General features: G+C 41.5%; 1 protein-coding gene across 2 annotated transcripts in view; it reads right to left on the bottom strand.

Moving 5' to 3' along the window:
* LOC139377021 (kelch domain containing 3) overlaps positions 1 to 22209 on the bottom strand; it is an 81480-nt gene that overhangs the window by 42905 nt on the left and 16366 nt on the right. For both annotated transcript variants that reach the window (XM_071120093.1, XM_071120092.1), the window contains 2 exons: positions 18482 to 18658; positions 9833 to 9948 (listed from right to left, as the gene is read on the bottom strand). In XM_071120093.1, the coding sequence (XP_070976194.1) occupies positions 9833 to 9948; positions 18482 to 18658 (293 nt within the window). The remainder of the gene's footprint in view (positions 1 to 9832; positions 9949 to 18481; positions 18659 to 22209) is intronic.

The raw sequence follows: 22209 nt of genomic DNA, 5'->3' as shown, positions 1-22209 counted from the left end.
ATCAAGCTATCTAATGTAGGACTATTTGGCTTCATGCCATACTGTGGGATATGTGTCCTTACGAAATTCCTGATTTGGAGGTATCTGAAAAAATGTGTTGTTGGCATGTTGAACTTTCCCTGTAATTGTTGAAATGAAGCTAACCGACCATCTATGTATAGATTACCAATTGTTGTGAGCCCCTTCTCCCTCCACTGTGAAAACACCACATCATCCAATGCGGGGTGGAAAGCATGATTCAGGCAAATCGGGCTGTCAATGTATACAGTGGGTATGTTAAGGAAATACCTAATCTGTTTCCAGATCCTAAGCGTATGACAAATGACTGGGTTAGAGTCATAAGTGGATTTTTTCACATATGATGGGCTATTAACAAGTGCAGGGAGTGAGGAACGTTGACAGGAGGCCTGCTCAATCAAAAGCCATGCAGGCATATCCTTCTGTCTCATCGCAGGTGAACTTTCCCTCCAGAATGACACAATGTTCAGATTAGCAGCCCAATAATACAGTTTAAAGTGAGGAAGGCCAAAGCCCCACTCTATTTTGTACTTGCATAAATGCTTCTTTGAAATTCTGGCTGCCTTGTTATCCCATAAAAATGGAGTTACTATTGAATCCAGTTTCTTAAAATAGCTTTGTGGTATGAAATTGGGTAGACATTGGAAGAGGTAGAGAAACCTGGGTAGGACAACCATTTTAATAGCGTTTATACGACCAACCAAGGAGATAGGCAGAGTTTTCCAAAAATCTATATTTTGTTTAAGATGATATATTTTCATGTCCCAATTCGCTTTCAATAGCTGATCAAGGTCTCTTGTCACTACAATGCCAAGGCTTGTGAACTTGTCCATCACTGTTCTAAACGGGGTAGATTGCAGAAATTGCATATCCACCACATCCATATTGGCATCAACTCACTTTTTTGCCAGTTTATCTTGTAGCCAGAGAAGGAGCCAAATGTGTTTATCAAGTTAAGTAAGGGTGGAATAGAAGTTTTAGGCTTGGACAAAAACAAAAGAACATCGTCTGCATATAGGGAAATTTTGTGCTGTGTGTCCTTTATTTTAACAGAAGCTATATCGGCACATGCACGAATGCGAGTAGCAAGGGGTTCCATGGCTACAGTGAAGAGAGCAGGCGAAATAGGGCACCCCTGTCGGCACCCCTTGAACAAGCGGACTGACTGCAAAATTTCTTGATTGGTTACCACGGACGCCATTGGGTGTGCATAAATAATTCTTATCCAATTAATAAATTCCTTTCCGAACCCGAAGTGCTCCAGAACCGACATCATATACTTCCACTCAATCCGGTCAAACGGATTGAAACCTAAAACCTGTCTGGTCAGGGTGTATGATGTCAGAAATATATGTTTTCAATCGGTTTGCCAATATCTTTGTCAACACCTTGTTTTCTATGGGGAGTAGCGACACGGGGCGATAAGACGACATCTCCATGGAATCCCTATCTTTTTTCAAGATCAGTGCTATTGTAGCCTCATACAGTGTTTGAGGGAGTTTGGCATTTTCTTTGGATTGTTTAAACATTCGCAACATAAGTGGAGCTAGACTGGTGCAGTACTTCTTATAGAATTCTATTACATATCCATCGGGCCCAGGGGCCTTGCTGTTTGGACATTGTGCTATCGCTGTGTTAATTTCCTCTGAAGTTATCCCTGCATCAAGTGCAGCAGCTGCCCCCCTGTCTAGTTTAGGAAGTTCACATTCAGCGAGAAAGCGTTCCATAGTGTGTGGATCAGTAGCATCACATTTTGATTGGTATAGCTCTGAGTAAAACTGCGCAAAGCATTTATTATTTTACCCTTCTTGTCTTTAATTTTGTGAATAGCTCTAGATGCCTGTACATGCCTTAGCTGTCTTGCTAATAATTTATGTGGTTTGTCACCCAGTTCAAAATAACTTTGTTGCGTTCTAGCAAGTAAAGAGCCCACCCGTTTCGAAAGGATGGTATTGTATTCATATTTTAACTTTGTGATCTTCTCAAGGACTGTATATGAGGAATTCGTCCTAAAAACGTTCTCCTGTTCCCCTAACTCTCTTTCAATTTCTCTCAGCCTAGTATTGGCGCGTTTCTTCCTCTCTGATGTATAAGAAATAATGTAACCTCTAATCACAGCCTTTAGAGATTCCCAAAGGGTGGAGTCGTCAACATCCCCCGTGTCGTTAGTTCCGAGGAAAAAGGTAATCTGCTCCTTCAAATACTGACAAAAAGCCTAATCTTTCAGCAGGTATGTGTCTAAGCGCCACGGTCGCCGACCTGTCGACATATTGTCGAGTTTCAGCACCATGGACACAGGAGAATGGTCCGTAATTAGAATTGGGTGATAGGTATCCGACTCAGCTGCTAAAATTAGTTTGGAGTCCAAAAAAATAGTCAATTCTGGAATATGATTTATGAACTGATGAAAAGAAAGAGTAATCCCTGTCTGTTGGGTGCGTCAGTCTCCAAATATCGACAATGTTAAGGTTTGTCATCAATGTATTTAGACAGACACTGGCATTTGATTGTTGAAGTGACCTTGATAGCTGTTTATCTAAAAGAGGATCTAACGTACAGTTAAAGTCCCCTCCAACAATAACACTTGTATCCGAGATATTTGGTATGTCCTTAAATACCCTTTGAAAAAATAATGGATCATCGAAGTTGGGTCCATATAAATTGACCAAGGTTACTGGTTTCGAATTCAGTGTACCAGCCACAATAATATACCGACCATTAGGATCTGAAATCGAGGATGAGTAAACAAACGGAATGTTTTTCCTTATCAGGATTGCTACCCTTCTCGCTTTTGCATCAAAGTTAGACTGGTATATCTGACCGATCCAGCCGACTCGTAGCTTGGCCTGAGCGGAGTGTTTAATATGAGTTTCTTGAAGAAACACTATGTCAGCAACCAGTGATTTAAGATGAGAGAGAACCTTAGCTGGTTTCACCACATGCCCTAAGCCGTTACAGTTCCAGCTGACTATCTTTATTCCACATGGTCTACTCTGTGCTCTGTCACTATGTGGCATTTCTTATTTTAGAGAAAATTGTTGCTGTCATACAAAACTCAGAAGACAAACGTCCCGCCGTGCGGGAGCTTGTCATGCCACCTGTACTAATAATAAACGTGAACATAAAACACAGACCCCATCCCCCCTCCCGTCCCTTTACTGAGTGACTTCCCCAAACGAAGCACTCCTTGGCTAACATACAAACCTTAGGGTGTCTAGACATACAGCTTGAACTAACACGTCGTCTATAGATGCTCCGCATATACGCTAATATTAAATAACACTTAACACTTAACTCTCACGTTAGGGGGTGAGTGGCGCTAAAACATGATGTGCCAAACAATGCTATATTAGCATTATCATCAATCATAAGTCCCAAATTCTGATCTTCTAATCGAAAAGACATAGTCCGGAAATCCAAACACATTCCTGGCCTGTATTTGGTCATTTAGCCGGCTGACACAGCCGTTCTATATCCTCAGCCAGGGAGCTTGCTTGTCAAGAACAGATCGGCCTTTTTTGGGTTGTCAAACGTACGTGTTGATCCTGTCACCTTAAACTGGGCTGGGAAGAGGAATCCATATCGGATGTTGGCCGCCCTGCATTTGTTGCGTACCTCATCATACTCTTTCCGTTGGTTCCTCACCTCCAAGGTAAGATCTGGGTAGAAAGACACCCTGGCTCCGTTGAAGTTAAAGGGGAACTTTTGACTAGCCAGCTTGAGGATGAGATCCCTGGTCTGGGGATAGTGCAGCCGTACAATGAATGGCCTTGGTGGCCCGCCCTTGGCCGGCTTCGTTGCCTGAGATCTGTGTGCGCGGTCGATCAGGATGGCCGTTTTGAAGTGTTCACTCCCCAGCAGGGCCGGTATCAGCTCCGAGACAAATTCAGTGGGTTTCCCTTTCTCAGTGTCCTCCTGGATGCCACATATTCGGATGTTCTGGCGTCTTGAATGCGACTCGAGCATTTCCAGTCGGGCTTTCAGGGTTTTGTTGTAATTTTTGAACTGTTTCTCTATGACCTGTAGCCTGGCCTCGTGATTGACTGTCGTCTGCTCAACCTCATGCACCCTTCTCTGAGTTGCCTTCACAGTTTCGGCCAAAGTCCCAATACTCTTTGAGATATCAGCCAACCTTGTGTCCACCTTCTTGCTTAGCGAGTTTATGGCAGCCAGTATGTCACTTTGCGTAGGCTCTGTGGGGAACTCTTGGAAGCTAGCCTCTTCAGCTAACTCCTCGTGGGTTGGTGACGTTGAAATTGGTTCGTTGTCTATCTCATTCAAATGATCTTGTTTAGCGCACCCTTTTCTGGTGCCTTTTCCCTTTGTCATATTTGTTTGAAGTTATAGGTCGTGAGAGGTTAAGATAAATACTAGTTTGTTTCAAAATGGAGCGGAGCTCTAGCAAAGCACGTCTACTCCATAGCACGCTCTCTAGCGCCCCCCCAGTTAGTACTCTTACTAGCTACTGGTGAGCGATTAGTGATTTGAGGTCGGTTCGATTATTGAAAAATTATGAAGGTTTTCTGTTTAATTTTTTTTTAAATGGACATTAAATGCACTGTGGGTTGAATGCTGTAACACAGAATAAAAGTACTAATACAAGTCCCATGATGGTAGTGACTGCTCATGACTGCTGATCACTCATTAACCATCAGTTATTCACATCACTTTAATCAAATATTTGTTTTATTTGATGACTTTATTATTTCCTTCCAAGTCAGCTGCTGCTGTCTGACAAAATCTCTATTTTAGTAGTTCTTCAATGTAAATAAGATGTAGTTTGTATTCAGCAGTCATAAAAGTATCAAGATCAACTGCTTTCTATCTCTCTCAATCGCGCGTTCGCACTTCTCTCATGCCCCGTTTACATAGTGATGTATATTATTGCTGAGCGATTAACCGAAATGTTGGTTATTTTTCGGTTTTAAAATAACTTACTGACCGACATCAGTTCAATTATTTGAATTCCATTTCGTAGTTTTTTTCTGTGAGCTCGATGTGCAGTTTCTGTAGAGAAAAATCAGCTCAAGCCTGAACTGTGCGATGTAGTAGGGAGTTGTAGTTTCCAAAATATCAATATTCTACATCCTGTAGTTTAGCGCAGAAAACATGGTAATTAACTACAATGACCATGATCCATTGCCTCCCGCTTAAACATGTCCAGTCTGTGCGGAACAAGAATTATGCCCTGTTTACATTGCCGTTTGTCATCTTCACAGAGTCTTGCCCCACAACTGTAGTGTCTGCAGCACAAGATGGAGGAGAGCCTGTCTCTCGTCAGAGATCGCAAAATATGGCATTTTCATTCAAGACAGGATAAATATATTGTTTCAGGTGATAAAACATGTTTAGTTACTTTTTCCTCAACTTGTTTCTCTAACTTTATAGCAAGTCAAGCTAACTTGCAATGCAGAGCAGATAGCTGGCTAAAAGCTCTGCTAGGTTGAAGATAGATTGTGGCTAGCGACCACCTAATGATTATTATAAATTATTATTATAAACAAACTTCATTAACATCACAATAAACTTAAACAGGAGGCATATCATATGACTGGCTTAACAACCAATGTGTATTGTTTAACATTACGATTAAAATAGTACTCACTTATAGGAATGGGTAATGGTTTACAAGTTGCTAGCTATCCCATAAAGCTATCACCGAAAACAGAGGCTTCGAGCCTCGTTCACATTTCCAATAAGCACTCAGTTACGTTACGCTGAATGCCATGCATTTAAATTGAGAAATCCACAATGGAGTGAAAACGCAACAGCACCGTGCAGATGGACACTGCAATGTTCAATTTTGCGTCGTCTTCAGTCCTGCCTGAGTCTGTCAAAGAATAAAAAGTTACCGAAACTGAGGATATGAACATTTGGTTTTTGTTGATGGCTTTATGGAATAGCTAGCAACTTTGAAACAATTACCAATTCCTATAAGTGAGGACTATTTTAATAGTAATGTTTAAAAATACACATTGGCTGTTAGGCCAATTATATGATATGACTGTTGCCTCCTGTTTAAGTTTACGTTTATTCTGATGTCATTTGTATTTGATGATATTTATTAGGTGGAGGTCGCTAGCTACATGGTATCTTCAACCCAGTCTAGATTTTAGCTAGCTACAATGGTATCTTCAACCTAGCCTAGATTTTATCTAGCTACAATGGTATCGTCAACCTAGCCTAGATTTTAGCTAGCTAGCTGCTCTGCAGTACAAGCTAACTTGACTTGCTATAAAGTTAGAGAATCAAATTGAGGAAAAAGTAGCTAAAGAAACATGTTTTATAACCTGAAACAATATACTTATATGTCTTGAATGAAAAGATCAAATTTTGCAATCTCCCAAAATGTTGCGATCTCTCACGAGAGACATGTTCTCCTCCATTTGGCGCTACAAAAACTACAGTTGTCCATTCAGTCGCGAGGCAAAACTGTGAAGATGACGTAATGAAATACACACGATGTAAACGGGGCATAATTATTGCTCTGCACAGACGGGACATGTTAAACCTTTTAAGGCCAAGGGGCAGTATTCGGAAGTTTGGATGACTGAGGTGCCCAAAGTAAACTGCCTGTTACTCAGGTGCCCAAAGTAAACTGCCTGTTACTGCCTGTTAGTATTGGATAGAAAACACTCTATAGTTTCTAAAACTGTTAAAATAATGTCTGTGAGTATAACAGAACTGATTTGGCAGGCGAAACCCCGAGGACAATCCATCCAGGAATTATTTTTTTGAGGTCATTGGACTTTTCAATGCTTTGCTATGGGAAAGTCTAATAATTAGGACCCAGATTGCAGTTCCTAGGGGCTTCCAGTAGATGTCAACAGTCTTTAGAAATTGTTTCATGCATGTTTTTTGAAAAATTAAGAAGTATTCGTATTCTTTCAAAGTATCCCTCACAAGGACTCTAGTATTTTGGTGTGTGTGAATGAGTTCCTCATGCTCCTCTTTTCTCCGGTATTGAACACAGTTTATTCCGTCTTATATTGTATCAATTATTTACATATTAGGGTACCTGAGGTTGGATTAGAAACGTTGTTTGAATTGTTTGGATGAAGTTTACAGGTAACTTTTTAGATTCCTTTGTAGGCGAGTTGGAACAGGTGGATTTCTGAATCAAACGCACCAAATAAACTGACATATATGGGATATAAAGAAGGACTTTATCAAACAAAACGACCATTCATTGTGTAACTGGGACCCATTTGATTGCACAAAGATGAAGATCGTCAAAGGTAATGTATTTTTTAATTTTTTTTATTATTGAATTTTACTCCTTTTTCTCCCCAATTTTTCGTGGTGTCCAATTGTTTTTAGTAGCTACTATCTTGTCTCATCGCTACAACTCCCGTACGGGCTCGGAAGAGACGAAAATTGAAAGTCATGCGTCCTCCGATACACAACCCAACCAAGCCACACTGCTTCTTAAATCAAATTAAATCAAATGTATTTATATAGCCCTTCGTACATCAGCTGATATCTCAAAGTGCTGTACAGAAACCCAGCCTAAACCCCCAAACAGCAAGCAATGCAGGTGTAGAAGCACGGTGGCTAGGAAAAACTCCCTAGAAAGGCCAAAACCTAGGAAGAAACCTAGAGAGGAACCAGGCTATGTGGGGTGGCCAGTCCTCTTCTGGCTGTGCCGGGTGGAGATTATAACACAGCGCGCATCCAACCCGGAAGCCAGCCGCACCAATGTGTCGGAGGAAACACCGTGCACCTGGCAACCTTGGTTAGCGCGCACTGCCACAGGAGTCACAGGCCATTGTTCCTCCCGGTACTATTGAAAAAGCTACACACGGCCTCCCGGGTGGCGCAGTGGTTAAGGGCGCTGTACTGCAGCGCCAGCTGTGCCATCAGAGTTCCTGGGTTCGCGCCCAGGCTCTGTCGTAACCGGCCACGACCGGGAGGTCCGTGGGGCGATGCACAATTGGCCTAGCGTCGCCCGGGTTAGGGAGGGCTTGGTTGGTAGGGGTGTCCTTGTCTCATCGCGCACCAGCGACTCCTGTGGCGGGCTGGGCGCAGTGTGCGCTAACCAAGGTGGCCAGGTGCACGGTGTTTCCTCCGGCGCATTGGTGCGGCTGGCTTCCGGGTTGGATGCGTGCTGTGTTAAGAAGCAGTGCGGCTTGGTTGGGTTGTGTATCGGAGGACGCATGACTTTCAACCTTCGTCTCTCCCGAGCCCGTACGGGAGTTGTAGCGATGAGACAAGATAGTAGCTACTACAACAATTGGATACCACGAAATTGGGGAGAAAAAGGGGTAAAAAATTCAACAACAACAAAAAATTTAAAAAAAAATAGCTACACTTGATATATTATCGAATATATATTTTAAAAACAACCTGAGTATTGATTATAAAAAACGTGACATATTTCTGTGGACATTAAGGATATTATTTGGTATATACGTCTGTGTTGTCGTGACCGCTCTTTCCTGTGGATTTCTGAACATAACGCGACAAACAAATGTCAGTATTTTGGGTATAAAAATTATCTTTATGGAACAAAAGGAACATTTGTTGTGTAACTAGGAGTCTCGTGAGTGAAAACATCCGAAGATCATCAAAGGTAAACTATTTTTTTGATTGCTTTTCTGATTTTCGTGACCTAGCTACTTAATGCTTAGTGTACATAATGTTATGCTATGCTATGCTATGGATAAACTTACACAAACGCTTGGATTGCTTTCGCTGTAAAGCATCATTTCAAAATCTGAGACCACAGGTGGATTAACAAAAGGTTAAACTGTTTTCCTATATTGCACTTGTGATTTCATGAATATGAATATTTTTTGTAATATTATTTGACTGTGGCGCTATGCTATTCAGAGGTTGCTAATGACAATTATCCCGCTACCGGGATGGGTAGCATCAACAAGTTAATCTCCGGGAATGAACATACTATTTTCCATCTTAAATTTTATTGTTTATTTACAAATTAGGGTACCTGAGGATTGATTAGGAATGCTGTTTGACTTGTTTTGACGAAGTATATTGGTAACGTTTGGGATTCATTTTGTATGTATTTTGAACGAGGGGAAACCGGTGGATTATTGAATGAAGCGCGGCAACTAAACTTACTTTTTGGGGATATAAATGATTTTATTGAATAAAACGACCATTCATTGTGTAACTGGGACCCTTTGGATTGCAAAAAGATGAAGATCTTCAAAGGTAAGTGATTTATTTTAGCTATTTTTGAGTTTTGTGACACCTGTGCAGGTTATGAATTCATGTTAATGTGGGAAGTGGGTGAGGCGCTGTCCTCAGACAATCAAATGCTATGCTTTCGCCGTGAAGCCTATTGTAAATCGGACAAAGCGGTTCGATTACCAAGATTCTAAGCTAAAGAATGGTGTATAACACTTGAATTTTTCTGAATGTTTAATATTACTACTTTCGTTTTTTGAATTTCGCGCAATGCAATTTCACCGGATGTTGTCGAGGTGGGACTCTAGCATCCCAAAGATCCGAAAGAAGTTAAGCGGCCGCACAATGGATCATGGTCATTGTAGTTAATTCCTACGTTTTCTGCGCTAAACTACAGTTTGTAGAATATTATATAAACTACAACATCGCACAGTTCAGGCTTGATCTGATTTATGGCTACAGCACAAAGCTCACAGAAAAAAACTCTATGAAATAGAATTCAAATAATTGAACTGACTTGGGTCAATTAGTTGTTTAAAAAAGGAAAAATAACCAAAATGTTGGTTAATTGCTCAGCACTAATACCAGCTGCTCGTACCCTCCAAAGAAGTGCATGGCCTTCAGCAGGACAAAGGGGTCTGGGTTAGAGGTTAGGACTCACCAGCTGCTCGTATCCTCCAAATATGTACATGGCCTTCCCCAGGATGCAGGCAGAGTGGCCATCCCTCGCCCCCGGAACTGTCCCAGAAATCTTAGGGATGAACCACCGGTGGTTGTCTAAAGTTCAAAATAGACACGTTAACCTCACACAGAGAAACACATCATCACAGACAGACATACAGACATACAGAGAGACGTTGGAGCTCCACTGGAAACTAGACTGCTTTATTCTTCATAAAATGCATCTTCACTTACAAAACAAACTGACCCAAAGTGTAGCCTCCTAGAACAATGATAAAACCTGTTTGGTACATCTGGTGTAGCCTCCTAGAACAATGATAAAGCCTGTTTGGTACATCTGGTGTAGCCTCCTAGAACAATGATAAGGCCTGTTTGGTACATCTGGTGTAGCCTCCTAGAACAATGATAAGGCCTGTTTGGTACATCTGGTGTAGCCTCCTAGAACAATGATAAGGCCTGTTTGGTACATCTGGTGTAGCCTCCTAGAACAATGATAAGGACCGCAAAAAGGTTAATAGGGTCTGTCATCCTGCTGAGTTCACTACTCCGGGGGTTATATTCCTTGTTATAAAGAATGTTATAAATAATCATTTGTTTTATCTGATTGTACATTTAGGATTCTGACAGTTCGACAGCGATAAGGCATAGCTTAAGGACCCTAACCCTAACCCATAAGATAAGGCATAGCTTAAGGACTCTAACCATAACCCATAAGATAAGGCATAGCTTAACCTCTTGGATCTCTAGGGGCGCTATTTCATTTTTGGATAAAAAACGTTCCCGTTTTAAGCGCGATATTTTGTCACGAAAAGATGCTCGACTATGCATATTCTTGACCGTTTTGGAAAGAAAACACTCTGAAGTTTCAGAATCTGCAAAGATTTTGTCTGTAAGTGCCCCAGAACTCATTCTACAGGCGAAACCAAGATGATGCATCACCCAGGAATTAGCAGAATTTCTGAAGCTCTGTTTTCCATTCTCTCCTTATATGGCTGTGATTGCGCAACGAATGAGCCTACACTTTCTGTCGTTCGCCCAAGGTCTTAGCAGCATTGTGACGTATTTGTAGGCATATCATTGGAAGATTGACCATAAGAGACTACATTTTCCAAGTGTCCGCCTGGTGTCCTGCGTCGAATTCGGTGCGCAATTGCCAGCTGCTTCCACTTTACCATTTGATTCAGGGGAGAAAGCATGTGTCCAAGAACGATGTATCAATGAAGAGATATGTGAAAAACACCTTGATGATTGATTCTAAACAACGTTTGCCATGTTTTCAGTCGATATTATGGAGTTAATTTGGAAAAAAGTTCGCGTTTTGAGGACTGAATTTTCGTTTTTTTTTTGGTAGCCAAATGTGATGTATAAAACGGAGCTATTTCTAATACACAAAGAATCTTTTTGGAAAAACTGAGCATCTGCTATCCAACTGAGAGTATCCTCATTGAAAACATCAGAAGTTCTTCAAAGGTAAATGATTTTATTTGAAGGCTTTTATGTTTTTGTTGAAATGTTGCGTGCTGGATGCTAACGCTAATGCTAACGCTAAATCCTTTGTTTGCTAGCTACTGTTACACAAATTATTGTTTTCCTATGGTTGAGAAGCATATTTTGAAAATCTGAGATGACAGTTTTGTTTACAAAAGGCTAAGCTTGCGAGATGGCATATTTATTTCATTTCATTTGCGATTTTCATGAATAGTTAACGTTGCGTTATGGTAATGAGCTTGAGTCTGTATTCCTGATACCGGATCCGGTATGGGGAGTTCCAAGAGGTTTTAAGGACCCTAACCCTAACCCATAAGATAAGGCATAGCTTAAGGACCCTAACCCTAACCCATAAGATAAGGCATAGCTTAAGGACCCTAACCCTAACCCATAAGATAAGGCATAGCTTAAGGACCCTAACCCTAACCCATAAGATAAGGCATAGCTTAAGGACCCTAACCTTAACCCATAAGATAAGGCATAGCTTAAGGACCCTAACCCTAACCCATAAGATAAGGCACAGCTTAAGGATAAAAGGCCTATTCGTTTTAAGACTAAGTCACTGTTCATTCAAGTGTTATAAAATGTTATAAGCTAAATAACACCGTTTCATCTGATTGTTGTTGACTTCTATAAATGCACAATACGTAAGCTATTCAAAATAAAGTTGTTTGTGTGAAAACTCCGACATCGACTCTTCATTTATAATTATATTTTTTGTTCCTGCTTATTGAAAGTACTGCTGCAGGACCTTATGCCCAATCGCCCATTTTACAATTAAAGGACATTAATAAACACTTATAAATACTCCCTGAAGTATGTGTGGTGCCTCAACTCATCTCACTTCGGTCTCTAGGTGGACTCACTCTCCCCAAGTAGAATCTCACCAGCCACAACACTTACATTCCATTCACAAATAATACAAACTGACCACAGTTCTTTGTTAGTTTCTTTGCGTTGTTTGTAACATATGTTTTTACTTTTTTGGACATAATGTTGCTGCTACCGTCTCTTATGACCGAAAATAACTTCTGGACATCAGACTGCGATTACTCACCACGGAATGGCAGAATCCTTTTTTTTTGCTTTAAACCTTTTGTGACTAGGGGGCAGTATTTTCATTTTTGGAAATATAACGGGATATTTTGTCAGGACAAGATGCTAGAATATGCATATAATTGACAGCTTAGGATAGAAAACACTCTAAAGTTTCCAAAACTGTACAAATATTGTCTGTGAGTATAACAGAACTGATATTGCAGGTGAAAGCCTGAGAAAAATCCAATCCGGAAGTGCCTCATGTTTTGAAAGCGCTGCGTTCCAATGCGTCCCTATTGAGCAGTGAATGGGCTATCAACCAGATTACTTTTTCTCCGTATTCCCCAAGGTGTCTACAGCATTGGGACGTAGTTTTATGCATTTATGTTGAAGAATACCCGTGAGCGGCTACATTGCGCAACTGGTCACCTGATGGCTCCCAGAGTGATTCTCGCGTAAAATACAGAGGTAGCCATTATTCCAATTGGTCCTACTGAAAAACCAATTGTCCCGGTGGATATACTATCGAATAGATATTTGAAAAACACCTTGAGGATTGATTATAAACAACGTTTGCCATGTTTCTGTCGATATTATGGAGCTAATTTGGAATATTTTTCTGCGTTTTCGTGACTGCAATTTCCGGGCGATTTCTCAGCCAAACGTGAAGAACAAACGGAGCTATTTCGCCTACAAAAATAATATTTTGGGAAAAAAGGAACACTGGCTATCTAACTGGGAGTCTCGTGAGTGAAAACATCCGAAGCTCATCAAAGGTAAACTATTTAATTTGATTACTTTTCTGATTTCCGTGACCAAGTTACCTGCTGCTAGCTGGACAAAATGCTATGCTAGGCTATCGATAAACGTACACAAATGCTTGTCTAGCTTCGGCTGTAAAGCATATTTTGAAAATCTGAGATGACAGGGTGATTAACAAAAGGCTAAGCTGTGTCTCAATATATTTCACTCGTGATTTTCATGAATAGGAATATTTTCTAGGAATATTTATATCCGTTGCGTTATGCGAATTAGTGTCAGTCGATGATTACGCTCCCTCATGCGGGATGGGGAGTCACTAGAGGTTAACGAGTCCGACGTGAATGATATACTGCTTCCCGGGAACAGGCCCAGATCCCCGTCAATTGCGTGAAGAGGTGGAGAAAAAGGGGCCCGAGGGCGGGCTGCCTTCTGAGAACTCGTAAGCGATCGAATAAACCCCCACTTCCTTCCATTCCGCAAGAAAAATTGCAATCTTTGTAAAATAAAATTGATGACCTACGCGGAAGATTAAACTACTAAACTTCATGGAGTCATGGCTGAACAACGACATTACCAACAAACAGCTGGCCGGTTATACACTGTATCGGCAGGACGGAACAGCGGCAAAAATTAAAGCACGGAGCACTAGTGACTGGATCAATAAAAAAGTGGTCAGATGAAGCAGATGCTAAGCCACAGGTTCCGGGATTCTACAGATGGAATTGAGGAGTACACCACATCAGTCATTGGCTTCTATGCTCGCTTCAAGACTAATAACACTGAAACATGCATGAGAGCACCAGCTGTTCCGGAAGACTGTGTGATCACTCTCTCTGCAGCCGATGTGAGTAAGACCTTTAAACAGATCAGCATTCACAAGGCCGCAGGGCCAGACGAATTACCAGGACGTCTACTCAGAGTATGTGCTGACCAACTGGCAAGTGTCTTCACTGACATTTTAAACCTCTCCCTGTCCGAGTCTGCAATACCAACATGTTTTAAGCAGACCACCATAGTCCCTGTGCCCAAGAACACTAAGGTAGCGTACCTAAATGTCTACCGACCCGTAGCACTCACGTCTGTAGCCATAAAGTGCTTTGAACGGCTAGTCATGGCTCACATCAACACCATTATCCCAGAAACCCAAGACCCACTCCAATTTGCATACCGCCCCAACAGATCCACAGATGATATAATCTCTATTGCACTCCACACTTTCCTATCCCACCTTGACAAAAGGGACACCTATGTGAGAATGCTGTTCATTGACTACAGCTCAGCATTCAACACCATAGTGCCCTCAAAGCACATCAATAAGCTAAGGACCCTGGGACTAAACACCTCCCTCTGCAACTGGATCCTGGACTTCCTGACGGTCTGCCCCCAGGTGGTAAGGGTTGGTAACAACACATCCGCCACGCTGATACTCAACACGGGGGTCCCTCAGGGTTCATGCTCAATCCCTTCCTGCACCTCCTGTTCACTCATGACTGCATGGCCAGGCACGACTTTAACCCGATCATTAAGTTTGCCGATGACACAACAACAATCGACAACGATGAGACAGCCTATAGGGAGGAGGTCAGAGACCTGGCCGTGTGGTGCCAGGACAAGAACCTCTCCCTCAACGTGATCAAGACAAAGGAGATGATTGTGAACTACAGGAAAAGGAGGACCGAGCATGTCCCCATTCTCATCGACTAGGCTGTAGTGGAAGAGGTGGAGAGATTCAAGTTCCTTGGCGTCCACATCAACAACAAACTAGAATGGTCCAAACACACCAAGAGAGTTGTGAAGAGGGCACGACAAAACCTATTCCCCCTCAGGAGACTGAAAATATTTGGCATGGGTCCTCAGATCCTAAAAAGGTTTCACAGCTGCACCATCGAAAGCATCCTGACGGGTTGCATCACCACCTGGTATGGCAACTGCTCGGCCTCCGACCGCAAGGCACTACAGAGGGTAGTGCATATGGCCCAGTACATCACACTTCAGCCACCCTAGTCATAGACTGTTCTCTCTGCTACCGCAAGAGGTACCGGAGCGTCATGTCAAGGTCAAAGAGACTTCTAAACAGCTTCTACCCCCAAGCCATAAGACTCCTGAACATCTAATCAAATGGCTACCCAGACTATTTGCATTGCCCCCCCCCCCCCCCCCCCCCCGCTGTTTTATACTGCTGCTACTCTCTGTTGTTATAGTCACTTTAATAACTCAACCTACATGTACATATTACCTCAACTAACCAGTGCCCCCGCACAATGACTCTGTTTTGGTACCCCCTGTATATAGCCTCCACATTGACTCTGTAACGGTACCCCCCTATATATCGTCTCCACATTGACTCTGTACCAGTACCCCCCCTGTATATAGCCTCGCTATTGTTATTTTACTGCTGCTCTTTAATTACTTGTTACTTTTATTTCTTATTCTTACTCATATTTTTTTTTGAACTGCATTGTTGGTTAGAGGCTCGTATGTAAGCATTTCACTGTAAGGTATTCGTCACATGTAACTAATACATTTTTATCTGATGAATACAATAACTACGTATTCATACCATGACTCTCCCATTCCATGGAATGTCTACCGCCCTCTGCTAAAATTGTATTTGTTTTTTCGATGATAGACAAGGTTAACTGACTTTATACAAGTAAAGACAAACAAAATACATGGAATGTTCACAGGCTTCATGTTGGGGTAAAAAAAAGCATATGGTTTTCGAAGACTTGTCAGTAGATGTGGTTTTCCTGAGTTACATTTAAAAAAGGATACATCAAACATTTAAAGAGGAGCTGGGTTGGAGAGGCCTATACTGCCACCTACTGTAGTAACAGCAGTGGTGTAGGCATCCTGATAAATAACAATACACCATGTTCTCTTATATCCCAGCACATGAACCAAGAAGGCCGTTTTCTGATGTTGAATTATACCATACATGGTGAAAAATACACATCGATTTCATTGTATATCCCCCGAGAGGCAAATATGTTTTTTTTTTTTTATAGAATTGAAGCTATATTTGATGAAATCCAGGCAGGAACTATTATCTTATGTGACCAAAGTCATACAAAATCGATAAGATTGACAGACAAGGCAAATTCAAGGAGTAATCTATACAAATAATTTCCAGGACACCTGGAGATTACTATTCCCAACTACAAAAGACTACTCCTTTTTTTCTCTCAAAGTAAGAAAAGCTATTCAAGGATTTGACTACATTTTCTTACCTTGAAAAATGAGTTTAAAAAAATAATGATATTTTGATATCAGATCATTCTCCAGTATCATGCTTAATTACACCAATAGTAATATCAGATCATTCTGTGAAGAGCACAGGGCGCCAGTGGCGAATTTGCCAATCTTGGTGTTCTCTGGCGAATGCCAAACGTCCTGCACGGTGTTGGGCTGTAAGCACAACCCCCACCTGTGGACGTCGGGCCCTCATATACCACCCTCATGGAGTCTGTTTCTGACCGTTTGAGCAGACACATGCACATCTGTGGCCTGCTGGAGGTCATTTTGCAGGGCTCTGGCAGTGCTCCTCCTGCTCCTCCTTGCACAAAGGCGGAGGTAGCGGTCCTGCTGCTGGGTTGTTGCCCTCCTACAGCCTCCTCCACGTCTCCTTATGTACTGGCCTGTCTCCTGGTAGCGCCTCCATGCTCTGGACACTACGCTGACAGACACAGCAAACCTTCTTGCCACAGCTCGCATTGATGTTCCATCCTGGATGAGCTGCACTACCTGAGCCACTTGTGTGGGTTGTAGACTCCGTCTCATGCTACCACTAGGGTGAAAGCACCGCCAGCATTCAAAAGTGACCAAAACATCAGCCAGGAAGCATAGGAACTGAGAAGGGGTCTGTGGTCCCCACCTGCAAAACCACTCCTTTATTGGGGGTGTCTTGCTAATTGCCTATAATTCCCACCTGTTGTCTATTCCATTTGCACAACAGCATGTGACATTTATTGTCACTTCAGTGTTGCTTCCTAAGTGGACAGTTTGATTTCACAGAAGTGTGATTGACTTGGAGTTACATTGTGTTGTTTAAGTGTTCCCTTTATTTTTTTGAGCAGTGTATATATATATATATATATATACACACACACACACACACACACACACACACACACACACACACAAAATCGGCCGATTAATCGGTATCGGCTATTCTTGGTCCTCCAATATTCGGTATTGGTATCGACAAAAAATCATATCGGTCGACCTCTAATATAGACAGGTGTGTGTCTTTCCAAATGATGTCCAATCAATTTAATTTACCACAGGTGGAGTCCAATCAAGTTGTAGAAACATCGTAAAGGATGATAAATGGAAACAGGATGCACCTGAGCTCCATTTCGAGTCTCATAGCAAACGGTCTGAATACTTAAGTAAATAAGGTATTTATTTTTATAAATTAGCTAATATTTTGAAAAACCTGTTTTCGCTTTGTCATTATGGGGTATTGTGTGTAGATTGCTGAGGATTTCTATTTTTTTAATCAATTTTAAAATAGGCTGTAACTTAACAAAATGTGGAAAAAAGTCAAGGGGTTTGAATACTTTCTGAATGCACTGTAAGTCTAGTTACCACATGTATTTAACATTTTGCTATGGCAAACAGGGAATAGGCCACTTGGCATGTCGCCCTGCTGTGTGCTCACTGCGCTGCACTGTTGTGTGCTCACTGCGCTGCCCTGCTGTGTGCTCACTGCGCTGCCCTGCTGTGTGCTCACTGCGCTGCCCTGCTGTGTGCTCACTGCGCTGCACTGTTGTGTGCTCACTGCGCTGCCCTGCTGTGTGCTCACTGCGCTGCCCTGCTGTGTGCTCACTGCGCTGCCCTGCTGTGTGCTCACTGCGCTGCCCTGCTGTGTGCTCACTGCGCTGCCCTGCTGTGTGCTCACTGCGCTGCCCTGCTGTGTGCTCACTGCGCTGCACTGTTGTGTGCTCACTGCGCTGCCCTGCTGTGTGCTCACTGCGCTGCCCTGCTGTGTGCTCACTGCGCTGCCCTGCTGTGTGCTCACTGCGCTGCCCTGCTGTGTGCTCACTGCGCTGCCCTGCTGTGTGCTCACTGCGCTGCACTGTTGTGTGCTCACTGCGCTGCCCTGCTGTGTGCTCACTGCGCTGCCCTGCTGTGTGCTCACTGCGCTGCCCTGCTGTGTGCTCACTGCGCTGCCCTGCTGTGTGCTCACTGCGCTGCCCTGCTGTGTGCTCACTGCGCTGCCCTGCTGTGTGCTGCCAGACACCAGCGGTGCAGTCAAGTTCAAATACGCCAAACCATAATTTGTGACATCACCATCAACGAAGGCTGATAGACGAAGCAATCGTTGAAGTGTACTTACTGATGTCAAAGGCATAGAGGACGTTGCAGGCCCCCTCCGTGTCGTTACGACCCCCCCAGATGTAGATGGTATCGTCCAGCAGCACGGCTGTGTGACCGTAACGCATGTAGGGGACATCCCTGGCATGTTCCCTACCACCTGTTCTCACTGGAGGCAACTTCATCCACCGCAGAGAAACTAGAGAGAGGAGACCGAGACGAGTATTACTACAGAGAGACACGGGAATTACTACAGAGACACTAGTATTACTACAGAGACACGAGTATTACTACAGAGACACTAGTATTACTACAGAGACACGAGTATTACTACAGAGACACTAGTATTACTACAGAGACACTAGTATTACTACAGAGAGACACTAGTATTACTACAGAGAGACACTAATATTACTACAGAGAGACACTAGTATTACTACAGAGAGACACTAGTATTACTACAGAGAGACACTAATATTACTACAGAGACACTAGTATTACTACAGAGACACTAGTATTACTACAGAGACACTAGTATTACTACAGAGAGACACGAGTATCACTACAGAGAGACACGAGTATCACTACAGAGAGACACGAGTATCACTACAGAGAGACACGAGTATTACTACAGAGAGACACTAGTATTACTACAGACAGCCACTAGCACTACTACAGATAGCCACTAGTACTACTACAGAGACACTAGTATTACTACAGAGACACTAGTATTACTACAGAGTACAGCAACACTATATAATCTATTGAACTAGGCTACTGTATTTAATATATTGAACAAGGCTACTGTATTTAATCTATTGAACTAGGCTACTGTATTTAATCTATTGAACTAGGCTACTGTATTTAATCTATTGAACTAGGCTACTATATTCAATCTATTGAACTAGGCTACACTACTGTATTTAATCTATTGAATGAGGCTACATTACTGTATTTAATCTATTGAACGAGGCTCTGTACTTAATCTATTGAACAAGGCTACTGTATTCAATCTATTGAACTAGGCTACTGTATTCAATCTATTGAACAAGGCTACACTACTGTACTTAATCTATTGAACTAGGCTACACTACTGTATTTAATCTATTGAACGAGGCTCTGTACTTAATCTATTGAACAAGGCTACTGTATTCAATCTATTGAACTAGGCTACTGTATTCAATCTATTGAACTAAGCTACTGTATTTAATCTATTGAACTAGGCTACACTACTGTATTTAATCTACTGAACTAGGCTACTGTATTCAATCTATTGAACTAGGCTACACAACTTTATTTAATATATTGAACTAGGCTACTGTATTCAATCTATTGAACTAGGCTACACTACTGTATTTAATTTATTGAACTATGCTACTGTATTTAATCTACTGAACTAGGCTACTGTATTTAATCTATTGAATGAGGCTACTGTATTTAATCTATTGAACTAGGCTACACTACTGTATTTAATCTACTGAACTAGGCTACTATATTTAATCTATTGAACTAGGCTACACTACTGTATTTAATATATTGAACGAGGCTACTGTATTTAATCTATTGAACTAGGCTACACTACTGTATTTAATCTATTGAACTAGGCTACTGTATTTAATCTATTGAACTAGGCTACTGTATTGAATCTATTGAACTAGGCTACACTACTGTATTTAATATATTGAACGAGGCTACTGTATTTAATCTATTGAAGTAGGCTACACTACTGTATTTAATCTACGGAACTAGGCTACTGTATTTAATCTATTGAACTAGGCTACTGTATTTAATCTATTGAACTTGGCTACTGAATTTAATCTATTGAACTAGGCTACTGTATTTAACATATTGAACTAGGCTACACTACTGTATTTAATCTACTGAACGAGGCTACTGTATTTCATCTATTGATCTAGGCTACACTACTGTATTTAATCTATTGAATTAGACTACAGGATTTGATTTATTGAACTAGGCTACATTATCTATTGAACGAGGCTAATGTATTTAATCTATTGAACTAGGCTACTCTATTTAATCTATTGAACAAGGCTACTGTATTCAATCTATTGAACTAGGCTACACTACTGAATTTAATCTATTGAACTAGGCAACTGTATGTAATTTAATGAACTAAGCTACTGTATTTAATCTATTGAACTAGGCTACAGTACTGTATTTAATCTATTGAACTAGGCTACACTACAGTATTTAATCTGCTGAACTAGGCTACTATATTTAATCTATTGAACTAGGCTACTGTATTTAATCTATTGAACTAGGCTACACTACTGTATTTAATCTACTGAACTAGGCTACTGTATTCAATCTATTGAACTAGGCTACACTACTGTATTTAATTTATTAAACTAGGCTACTGTATTCAATCTATTGAACTAGGCTACTGTACTGTATTTAATCTATTGAACTAGACTACACTACTGTATTTAATTTATTAAACTAGGCTACTGTATTTAATCTACTGAACTAGGCTACTGTATTTAATCTATTGAACGAGGCAACTGTATTTAATCTATTGAACTAGGCTACTGTATTTAATCTATTGAACTAGGCTACTGTATTTAATCTATTGAACTAGGCTACACTACTGTATTTAATCTATTGAACTAGGCTACTGAATTTAATATATTGAACTAGGCTACTGAATTTAATCTATTGAACTAGGCTACTGTATTTAATCTTTTGAACTAGGCTACAGGATTTGATTTATTGAACGAGGCTACTGTATTTAATCTATTGACCTAGGCTTCACAATTGAATCTATTAAACAAAATCAAACAGGTATAGGACATACACACGTTAAGCTGACCAGAGTGGTAGTGATTTAGGGAGACAAATCAACAGGTATAGGACATACACACGTTAAGCTGACCAGAGTGGTAGTGATTTAGGGAGACAAATCAACAGGTATAGGACATACACACGTTAAGCTGACCAGAGTGGTAGTGATTTAGGGAGACAAATCAACAGGTATAGGACATACACATGTTAAACTGACCAGAGTGGTAGTGATTTAGGGAAAACTGTGAAGGACCTAGGCGTTACTCTGGACCCTGATCTCTCTTTTGAAGAACATATCAAGACCATTTCAAGGACAGCTTTTTTCCATCTACGTAACATTGCAAAAATCAGAAACTTTGTCCAAAAATGATGCAGAAAAATTAATCCATGCTTTTGTCACTTCTAGGTTAGACTACTGCAATGCTCTACTTTCCGGCTACCCGGATAAAGCACTAAATAAACTTCAGTTAGTGCTAAATACGGCTGCTAGAATCCTGACTAGAACCAAAAAATGTGATCATATTACTCCAGTGCTGGCCTCCCTACACTGGCTTCCTGTCAAGGCAAGGGCTGATTTCAAGGTTTTACGCTACGGTCACAAGACGCAGGCCTCCTAATTGTCCCTAGAATTTCTAAGCAAACAGCTGGAGGCAGGGCTTTCTCCTATAGAGCTCAATTTTAATGGAATGGTCTGCCTACCCATGCAAGAGACGCAAACTCGGTCTCAACCTTTAAGTCTTTACTGAAGACTCATCTCTTCAGTGGGTCATATGATTGAGTGTAGTCTGGTCCAGGAGTGGGAAGGTGAACGGAAAGGCTCTGGAGCAACGAACCGCCCTTGCTGTCTCTGCCTGGCCGGTTCCCCTCTTTCCACTGGGATTCTCTGCCTCTAACCCTATTACAGGGGCTGAGTCACTGGCTTACTGGGGCTCTTTCATACCGTCCCTG

The sequence above is a fragment of the Oncorhynchus clarkii genome, chromosome 20 (assembly GCF_045791955.1).
Source record: "Oncorhynchus clarkii lewisi isolate Uvic-CL-2024 chromosome 20, UVic_Ocla_1.0, whole genome shotgun sequence".
Classification (NCBI taxonomy): domain Eukaryota; kingdom Metazoa; phylum Chordata; class Actinopteri; order Salmoniformes; family Salmonidae; genus Oncorhynchus; species Oncorhynchus clarkii.
This window is presented reverse-complemented; position numbering and strand designations above follow the sequence as displayed.